The sequence below is a fragment of the Myotis davidii genome, unplaced genomic scaffold (assembly GCF_000327345.1).
Source record: "Myotis davidii unplaced genomic scaffold, ASM32734v1 scaffold362, whole genome shotgun sequence".
Taxonomy (NCBI): Eukaryota; Metazoa; Chordata; class Mammalia; order Chiroptera; family Vespertilionidae; genus Myotis; species Myotis davidii.
This window is the reverse complement of record NW_006297152.1, coordinates 3,480,311-3,491,159: the sequence shown is the minus strand read 5'-3', so window position 1 is coordinate 3,491,159 and position 10,849 is coordinate 3,480,311. Positions and strand designations below refer to the sequence as shown.

The following is a 10,849-nucleotide window of genomic DNA, read 5'->3' as shown; positions in this document are numbered from 1 at the left end:
AAAGAGGCTTCTGGACAGAGGAATGTGACAGAGAAGCAGGGCAGTGTGACTAGACCTCATTATCTCAGTGCCTTTGAGAGCACACGGGAGAGCAGAGCTGGTTTGAATCGACTCAAACCTACCATAAATGGAGTCGAAAGGCAGGCTAGCGACTCCCCAGAGAAATTCCTATTATGTCCGTGGAAGGGGAATGAAGCAAGTTCCATCTGGCTGGGCCCAGAATATCCTTTGCTTAGGGAAGCTTGCGGTGGTGGCATTTAGTGCCGGCTGCATGTCTGTACTAGACCAGAGCCCGGACACAGAGGTGGAAGCGCCCTGGAAAACGAGCCAGATAGAGCAGGCGGTGCCGGGCAAGCCTTTGTCTCTAAGACAGCCAAACCACAAGGCCAGATATTAAGTGGGTATCATTTTTATATAAAGTCCCCAACTGATTATGAGACAATATTATGACTAATGTTGCTCACAGTTGCTATAGCAAAATACAGTGACTTGATCTTTTCCATTGGTCTACCCATATGCAAGCTAACATCAGAAACTGGCTGGTGATTTTTTTTTTCTCTGTGGGGCTGACCCTCTCGGGGAAACCCCAGGACTTTAAAGTAAGTGCACAGTGAAACTGGCCCTATGAGGAAATAAAGGCACAGGGGGGTGAGGTGACAACTCCAGTGTTACCTGCTCAAGAGACTGAAGTACGGGGCTCCCCTTTTCACGATGTAGTGACCTCTAGCTACTCGCTACCACATAAACTTTCAGAACTAAGTTATCTTGTGAAGTAGCTGTAACTGGAGGCTTCACGGAGTCCAGAAAACCAGCTTTCACATCCATTCAGCAAAAGCGTGACATATTAGAGCGAAAAGTCTTTATTCTAGACATACATTACATCCATACCTTGAGCACAGTGGCCTGAAGCTACACTGCTACAGGTGTGGTCCATGAACCTGCGGTACCACCAGCCCTGGCAGTTTGTCAGAAGAACAAAATGTAGGGCCTGCAACAGACCCAGTCCATCCGAATAGCTGAGAATGGAGCCCCCAAATCTGCATTTAAGTTCTCTAGGTCAGTGGTCGCCAACCGGTGATCCGCGGACCACTGGTGGCCCGTGAGGTCCGAAGGTTGGCGACCGCTGCTCTAGGTGATTCTTAGGCATCTTAAAGGTTTGAGTAACTAGTATTCGAAAATAAAGAAGGGAATGAGCAATAAGTATCATAAGGACTAGGATTTTGCCAGGGACAAGTGACATGTTCTTGCTGTCATTTAGACTTTTAATAATCAGGGAAAAGGAGGAGGATGAATCAAATGCAAAATTACATGTGCGAAGAAGGCGCCTCAAATGCGTGCCTGCAGGTGCCATCAGATACCTGCTCCACATTCTGTCCCACCGAGGCCTCTGGGCCGGGCTCAGCAGCCAGCACGTTGGCCTCACTGCCTGAGTGCAAGACTCTTGCTTAGCTTGGGGACAAGAGGGCAGGGGTGCGTACCCTGGTTCAGATGCCGGATGCAGTCGCTCAGGAGAGCGTGGAACTTCTTCTGCTCAGCGGCCTCCTGGAAGCAGAAGTAGCCGTGCCTGAGGAATGGCTGCCACAGGTACACGGGGAAATCCTTCGGCAGGACCACAAAGGGCGGGGTGCTCTCCTTCTCACTGGATGCTACGGAAATATTGAAAACACAAACATGGTTTGTACTGTGCATCTGTTATTTCAAATACTTATTCCAGTCTGTGAAGGGAACTCTCTAGGGCAGGCCACGGGATGGAAAGGTGGTGAGAGATGTCTAGGGGAGGAGACTGAGAATCCAGGCTCCTCCCACATCTCTCCACCAGCTTCACCTGTCACACCAGCAGGTGGCCTCACCTCCTACCCCACAGGGACAAGAAAGGCCATCTGACACTATCTTTCCCAACTTCCTCACATCAACGAAATGCACCAACAGAGCTCCCTCTTCCCTAGTGGTCCTCTGCACGCCACTCTGTCCAGCTGTGCAGACCGCCCCCCTTCTCTCTCCCAGGCCCCCGGTCACCAGGTCTGCTCTGGGCCCTGCACTCTCTACCTCCTCCCTGTCACTTGTTGTCTTCCGGCCATCAACCCCTGTTCTCACCTCAGTCTGGTTCCTGCCGCTCCAGCCCAGAAACCAAATCGCTGAGGTCACTAACGTCCCCCTCACGGCCAGGCTGCGGCTCCTTCTTTATTATCTATCCCTTGAACATGATCTGAAACGTCTGTTGCTGCTAACCATACCTTCTTCTGGAAACATTCTCCTCCCATGACTTCCAGGAGCTCGCCTCTCCTGGTGTCCTTCCTGCTTTTTAAAAACTGCTCCTTCTTTGTCACCTTTTCCGGTTCCTCTGCACCTTCTCTCCAGCCCCCAGTTACGTGTTGGCGCTCGTTCCTTGTTCTGTACTGGTTTCCACTCTCCATCTCCACTCTCCCCAGGTGTGGTCACTGACTCCACGACTTTGCATATCACTTCTGCAGTTCATAGTAACGTTCCCCCTTCCCTTCCATCATGATTTTCCACGGAAAATGCTCATTCATCCTTCAAAAGTCCATTCAACAGCCCCCTGCCCTGGGGTGCCTTTGTTGACACCCCCCTCTGCCACCAGACAGACGTGGGTGCTCCCTACCTTGTTCTCCCAAAAGATTGTAATGATCTGTTCCGATGTCTGGCACCCACACTCAGGGTGAGTGGCACCGTTTCAGAAAAGCTCCCTCACTGATTCTCCCCGGGAAGCTACACCACTGCCCTAGGGCCCCCAGAAGATGGAGACTGCATCCGACATATCTTTGTATCCTCAGCACATGGCACAGTCATGGAACTTAGTAGATGCTGAACTATAGTTTGTTGAATGAATAAATGTGCTACATCGTCCCAGGACATTTTAAAAGCCTTAAACAATGGGGACTTTTACCTCTTCCCTCAAAATCAATTCCCAGAGACTTATGTAAAGCCACCCCGCTCAGATCCTGTTAGTCTCTAGCTACCTCTCATTTAACCTTTTACAGAAATTTTCCAGATGCCATTAGTCTGAATTTTTTTCTGAGTTGAGTCACAAGGATATCACAAACAATCTACTGTAGAATGTTCTATTTTTAAAACTCAGAAGGCCACAGATATAATGAAAAAAAAAAGTCATTGAAATGCCCCAATCCGAAGCCCTGAACAAAATGGCATTAGTCACACAGGACTTGTGTTTTTTATTCCTTTTCATTCCTTCCGATATGATATTAACAATAAATCAATAAGTATATTGTGTGTTCTGAATGATTTCATTGGAAAGTCCTTTTGGAGAGATTCTTAAGGGTCAGCATGTTGATATTCCCATTTCCAGAGCCACGGTGACATATAGGTAGATGTTGAAAGAAAATATAATAATATGTATAGTGCACATAAAGTGTTGTTTTAGCCTGAATTACTTAATAATAGTTTGTTTAATCTAGGTTTATGGTCCATGTACTAATCTAATAATAGTGTTACTAAAAACACGATGCTAAGCATTCCTCACCAAAAGAACAATGGAAAAACTAACTATATTTTCTCCATAAATTCTAATAAAATGATTATAACCATTAATAAGAACCAGCGCTCTCTTCAAGAAACCAAGTAATTACTGTGGAGCATGATTTACACAAAGCCAGATGGGATTATTACATTATCCACAGTTCATGAATCTCTATGCAGTGCACTACTTGGCTTATATAGGCATATTATCCATCACTTTCTCTACATGGAAAACATAGAATGAATGAAAACCCAAGTACAGTGGTGCCTTGACTTACAAGTTTGATTAGTTTCAAGACCGAGCTCGTTAAGGAGCTCATTAACTCAAATTACTCTGTCAACTCAATGCAAAAAATCGGCCCAGAGACAGCTGGTATCTCAAAAAACTCGTTAGTCGGGACACTCGTAAGTCAAGGCCCCACTGTATATTAGAGATGGAGAGATCCTTCTAGATTTTCAAGTTCAAGGCCCTGGAGTTGGAGGAACAATAATCAGAGAGGTTTAGTAACACTAGGGGAACACCTGTTAAATGGCACAGTTAGAACTAGATAAACACCCAGTCTTCCAAGTCTCAGTTCCATGCTCTTTCCATGGCAGCATCCAGCTATTATTTATAAATATGCTAATTAATTCCATGCTTTTTTACACCCTAGCTGTGAGTTACTGTAACGCTTGTTAAAAACATTTTGTCGATTGAGGATACTCTATGCACATCTTCCTAACATTAGAAAAAATAATATTCCCTGACATGCTCACTGAAAGATGAGGTTGTACCTTTCAAAGATGGGGCCCTGTCTCTTTATTTCTGCTGTCCTGTGGAGCTATGAAAGCCACCAATATATTCCCCAAACCTCCAGATGTCTAACCAGTGGCCCATTTTTGAAGCACTAGAAACGTAGCAACTGAGGTGTGTATTACTGAATGTGCTTTAAAATAAGAGAAGTGGTACAATGTTTACCTAAATTAGCGAAATCACATCTCCCATGTGACTGTGGTGTGCATGTGTCTGACCCAGAGGCCCTCAACTTCAGCAACTATCCATATTGTGTGCCAGGTAATTCTTCATTGTCAGACTGTTCTGTGCATTGCAGTAGGTTTGACAGAATCACGGGCCTCTACCCACTAAATGCCTGCAGCGCCATCCTCCCAAGCTGTGAGAACCAAAAATGTCTCCAGACGCTGCCGAACGTCCCTGGAGAGTGAAATGCTCCCCCACCCCACCCCGGTTGAGAGCGGCTGGTCTCCCCAAGCAGAGCAAGTCTAAGAATTTGCCTTGGGAAAGAATGCTCAGCTACTCACCAAGAGGGTCTGGGAAATGCCTGTCAGATAATAGATTATATTCCTCTTCGGAGGTTAACACTTTGCCACCAGCTGGAAGGATTCGGCTTTTTGGAGCAGCTCCTCTCTGATAGGCCTGGGAAAGGAAAGGCATAAAGGAATGACTATTTTCCCCCTTTTGGATTTTTTTGAAAAATATACAGAATATTAGAAATAGACAGACAGACACAGGCACTCAGAGATAAGCAATTCCCACACTATGTCATTGAGTAAGAGCCATTTATTTAAAAAATAGGTTTTGTGTAACTGCTACTTGCGAGGTCTTACTCTAGTACTTTTGTGTGATGTTCACAACATGGGAAGTCAGAGTCCCTAACCTCAGGGAGATTCACTGAGGAAAGCATCATCTTAGTAACTTCCTGCGCCCCGGCACCTGACTCATTCTAATAACCACAAGGATGATGATGCAGACAGACATTCACGACACAACATGTGCAGACCGATGACTAATGAGACTGTGGGACAGGTAACTACAGTCATGGTTGCCATGGATTGTCACCAAAAACATAAAAACGTTGCTGTGATAAATATGCCACCACTTTGCCCTCTGCCATGAAACTGGTTTTGGGGGGGGGGGGAGGTTGTTGTTGTTGTTTGCTTGTTTTATATATTTTTATTGATATCAGATAGAGGAAGGGAGAGGGAAAGAAAGAAACATCAATGATGAGAGAGAATCATTGATGGACTGCCTTCTGCACACCTCCTAGTGGGGATTGAGCTTGCCACCCAGGCATACGCCCAGACCCAGAATCAAACCCTGACTTTGTGGTTCATGGGTCTATGCTCAGCCACTGAGCCACACTGGCCGGGCAGGCATGAGACTGTTTTGCAGTCAAATGATCTGGGATGGAATAGCAAGGTCATGACATCAGAACAAATTCTGGCCAGCAGACAAACAGCTCTGCTGTTGGGGAAATGTAAAAGAGGTGTGAGCATTGCTAAGGCACTAAAGTATTTGTTAAGCAGATAAGCCCGAGAGGACGTACAGATAAGATAAAATTTAAGTGTGTGCGTCTGATGGCAGGGATTAAGTCAAGGCAAAATGTTGAAAATAACAGGCTGAAAGCAAGTTGAGAATGGAAACCAAGCCACTGTGGGACCCAAATGTAGCCTGTACTCTTGGGAATAACTAAAAATAATTGATTGGGGCAACGTGATCAGGATAAGAAGAACACATTCTCCCTCAATAAGGTAGTGACTGAAGAGACCCAAACAAAACAAACTCTCGTATCTAAGAAGGTTGTTTTCATAGTTGTGAAATCCACTAATCGTGCAGAGCCTAACAGATAAGAATTGAAAGTTGTGTGGTTTTGAAAAAGTTCAGAAGCAGTTTGATTGAGACTGCTACATCGTGTTAAACCTAAATTATGTTATTTGTTATAACAGGCCCCAATCTGGGCTTTTATGAGCACTGCATCCTTTAATCCTAAAAACAGCACTATGAATTAGTTATTATCTCCCTTTTATAAATGAGAAAATGGGTTAAATAACCTACCAATGGCCCATCAGTGAGTAGGTGACAAACCCAGGACTCATACTTGAGTCTGTCTAGCCCAGTGCAACCGTACAGGAAGTACAAATTAAATGATTATCCAATGGGAATGTTTCATTTTTTCCTACTTAATTACCATCCAAAACCGAACCACCCCGTAAAATAATAGGCAATTTATAGGTACTTAATGTATAACTCTTGGGTGTAATTTTTAAAAACACTCTTCTCTAAATAAAAGAAATATTAAAACTTGGAGGAATTATGGCAAACTACATGCCATTTTTTAAATTTCCAAGTTTTTAACACTTGCTTATTACCAAATTCAGTAATCATATCTTTAAAATACATATCTTAAAAGTCCAAACTGGACCATTTGAAAATGATGAGCAAAATAGTTTTTAATACTTTATTATTATCTAATTCAGTAACCGTATCTGAAAAATCCAGTTTCACTTGAAAATAATGAGCAAATACATTGAAAGTTGAGGGAGAAAGCTTTAAAAAACTAAAAAGAGGAAAAACACCAGTTTTGATTCAAAATGAAACTTCAATTAGTGCCAAATATGGTTAAAACCATAATAAATATAAGAGGAAGCTCTGTGAGTGTTTCCTCCCAATTATTTAGTAGTAATCATACTGACAACTGCTATACATTGGGCTCTGCCAGTGCTTGGCCATGTGCTGAGGGCTTCAATACACTCATCTGTTTAATCCTCATAGCAACATCATGAGGAAAGGCGCATGCTCACCATTTCACAGATGAGAAAGGTGAGGCTCAAAGAGATTTATGACTTAGGAAAGGACACATCAATAATTGATAAAGGTGTGGTTCAAAGTCCACAGTATTAACCATTCTGCAATACTACCTCTTCTCAAGCTTCCCTGAGTGGACATTGTACCATGTCATACAAAATAAAGGTGACTTGAGCGTCAACCCATGAACTAAGAGGTCACCACCTTGATTCCTGGTTATGGGCTCGATCCCCAGTAGAGGGTGTGCAGGAGGCTACGACTGATGGTGTTTCTCTCTTATCAATGTTTCTATCTCTCTATCCCCTTCTCTTCCTCTCTCTCTAAAATCAATAAAAACATATTTTTTAAAAATAAAGGTGACTTATTATCATTATTATTTGTAGTGTATTAATAATTTGCTACAAAGAGCAAATCAAGTGTTGAATAAAATCCTAATATAGGTAAGTCGAGAAAACATTAGCTTAATGAATGTTGCAAAGAATAAGACTACTCAAGGCAGCATTGCCTGATGGCCTGTGGAATAAGTTTGTATTGTACTTTATTTCTATTTTCCATCAGAAATGGGAAGGAAGGAAACACACTGGTCTGCTGCCTGAAGTCTCCTTTTATCGGTTTAGTGTCAAGAGAGCAAAGTGGGATTTTTTGGTTGTTTTTAAAAAAATAATTTTATTCCTTTTAGAGAGGAAGGGAGAGTGAGAGAGAGATAGAAACATCAATGATGAGAGAGAACCATTAATCGGCTATCTCCTGCATGCCCCCTACTTGGGATCGAGCCCACAAGCTGGGCATGTGCCCCTGACTGGAATTGAACCTGGGACTCTTAGGTCCACAGGCTGACACTCTATCCACTGAGCCAAACTGGCTAAGGCAAGAGAGCAAAGTTTTAAATCTGTTACTACTAACTGAAAAATAATAACTATTCATTTCAAAGACAGCTTGAGATTCCGTGTAGATTTAAAATGTGTATAGTAGGAGATCTGAAAGGAACTGTTGGGATCAGTCAGCCTAATTCTCCAGTTTAATGGAAGCCCAGGCTAAACTTTAGTTTTCCTGATTCATGGTCCAGTGTTCTTTCTTCTATGCCACTATACTTTCCATGGGGAAAGGAATGGGGACCAATAAAAACTGAAGCCCTCCTGGCTGCTAGGCACTTTACTTATGTTCATAATCTTATTTCCCCCCACATTTCACAGACAAGAAAAATAATGAGATAACCAGGAACAAGTTTAAAGAAAAAAATCCATAAATACAGGTGGAGTAAGTATGTGAAATGCTCTGAATTCCTAGGAACTCATGCAAATTCAATCACAATCTTTTTTTATCCTCACCCTAGGATGTTTATTAATTTTATGTGATGTTAAATCTCTTTGTTGTTCTACTTCACTGCGCACATGATTGCAGAAGGCCACAGAGTACTGGCGACTGTAAAAGGGGCTGAAGTTTTTGATTGCAGCCTCAGTTTTCCCTGGAAAAACATGAATATTGGAATTTAGACATGTAGCATCTCTCACGAGAGAGAGAGAGAGAGACACTTTGATCGGTTGCCTCCTTTATGCACCCTGACCAAGATTGAACTCGAAACCTAGGTATGTGCCCTGACTGGGAATCAAACCTGCAACCTTTTGGTGTAAGGAACAACACCCCAACCAACTGAGCCACCCAGCCAGGGCTCAATCATAACCTTATTCAATAACATCTCAGCCACCTGACATGTAGGAGGCTTAAGAATGGGGAGGCCCAACCAGTGTGACTCAGTTGGTTAGAGCATTATCCTGTGAACCTAAGGGTTGTGGATTTAATTCTCAGTCAGGGCACAAACCCAGGTTGCAGTTCCAACTCATCAGGACACATATGGGTGGCAACCCATAGATATTTCTCTCTCACCTGGGTGTTTCTGTCTCTCTCTCCCTCCCTTCCTCTCAATCTAGAATCAATGAAAAACATATCCTCAGGTGAGGATTAAAATGAATGAATGAATGAATGAATGAATGAATGAACAAACGAATGAATAATGTGTAGGGAGACACAGAGTAAAGGGAGGGGCAGTGGGCCAGTGACTGAGAAAGACCTTGAAGCTGAATGGTCATAGGAAAGGCTCCTGCACTGGTCACGAGGCATAACCTGTTTCGCACTCACTTGCAATGAGTTGTTCAAAGTCTGTCTTGCCCACTAGACTGCAAACATCTGTCTGCAATATGCTCAGACCTTTCCTGATATGCGGCATATGCCAGTAATAGGCGCTCAGTAAACATCTATTAACTGAAATGAGTGCCTGCTAGACTAGAGAGTGAGTGCTGATTGAAAGAACCAATCCTGAAGAAGACAACCAGCACACCCAATCTTTAAGAGTATTGGGAGAAGCCAGGGGTAACAAGGAAATATCTTACCTCTTTGTTCTCATAGCTCTCCACAGCAAAATCATTTTTAACCACCACATATCTCTCCTTCCACTTCTTTATATCTTCGGCAAACTGGCATAGTTCTGCTTCATACAAAACGGTCCCCGGATCCAATGGTGGCTTAAAGAAGATGAATACAATTAGTGATGGCCACAAAAGATAACATACCGTGCTACCACTAAGTCTGTCCCTGGCATTTCAAGGAATATTTCAGGAAACTGACATCCTAGAGAAATGGTTGCTTCTTCCCCTCCCTCCACACTTCCCTTTCCCACCCTCCTGATCAGATGCAAATATTTGTCTTGTTGATATTTTTGTGGCTTTCATTTCCCTCCATGGTGCCGCAGAGACAAAGCTATGCCTGGCATATACGTGGCACTTAATAAATCCTTGATAAACTCTGTGGAAGAGAGGGAGGGAAGCAGTTAAGTTGTAGACATCTATACCAACACCAGGAATATGCCTCAGTTTAAGTTCTGAGAAACAGGAAAATTAACAGGCTGTTCCCCTATTCCTCACAGCTTCAGGCAGCCTCAAAAGTCAGACTCGCCGAGACCGGTTTGGCTCAGTGGATAGAGTGTCGGCCTGCGGACTGAAAGGTCACAGGTTCGATTCCAGTCAAGGGCATGTACCTGGGTTGCGGGCACATCCCCAGTAGGGGATGTGCAGGAGGCGGCTGATCGATGTTTCTCTCTCATCAATGTTTCTGGCTCTCTATCTCTCTCCCTTCCTCTCTGTAAAGGTTCAATAAAATATATTTTTTTTAAAAAAGTCAGACTCAATGGCCTTGGCTTGGCTCAGTGGATAGAGCATCAGCCTGTGGACTGAAGAGTCCTGGGTTCGATTCCAGTCAAGGGCACATCCCCAGGTTGCAGGATCAGTCCCTGGTGAGGGGGTGTGAGGGAAGCAGCTGATCAATGATTCTTTCTCATCATTGATGTTTCTCTCTCTCTCTTTCTTTCTGTCTCTCTCTCTCTCTCTCCTTCCCTCCCTCCCTCCCTCCCTCTCCCTTCTTCTCTGAAATCAATAAAAATATATATATTTTTTAAAAATGTCAGGCTCACTGGTTTTCCCAGGCCCCAAAGCCCTGGGAGCCAGGGTGTAAACATTGAGCCTGTTCTCAAGGAGACCCTGTTGGCTCTCTGATCAAAGAATAGCAGGCAATCCAGCACAGCCCAGTTCTGCCTCTACTTCAAAGTTTGAGGATTTTTTTTTCATTAACTGGTGGCATAGATGCTGTAGAAGAGTCTCTGTAAGATTTCCAGCTACTTCTCCCACAGGGCTACTCGTGGAAGGAACCATTCCCATCCTGCCTCACAGTGCAATTCCTGATTTATCTCAAAATATGGAAATGGATCTTCTGTCTTTTACG

At 43.6% G+C, this 10,849-nt stretch overlaps 1 protein-coding gene across 1 annotated transcript in view; it reads right to left on the bottom strand.

The window, feature by feature from the left end:
- The window catches only part of FAM129A (family with sequence similarity 129 member A), a 105,249-nt gene that overhangs the window by 62,342 nt on the left and 32,058 nt on the right, over positions 1-10,849 (bottom strand). Inside the window, exons 3-5 of the mRNA XM_015569928.1 lie at positions 9,466-9,597; positions 4,795-4,909; positions 1,479-1,646 (exon numbers count right to left, since the gene is read on the bottom strand). Of these exons, the coding sequence (XP_015425414.1) occupies positions 1,479-1,646; positions 4,795-4,909; positions 9,466-9,597 (415 nt within the window). The remainder of the gene's footprint in view (positions 1-1,478; positions 1,647-4,794; positions 4,910-9,465; positions 9,598-10,849) is intronic.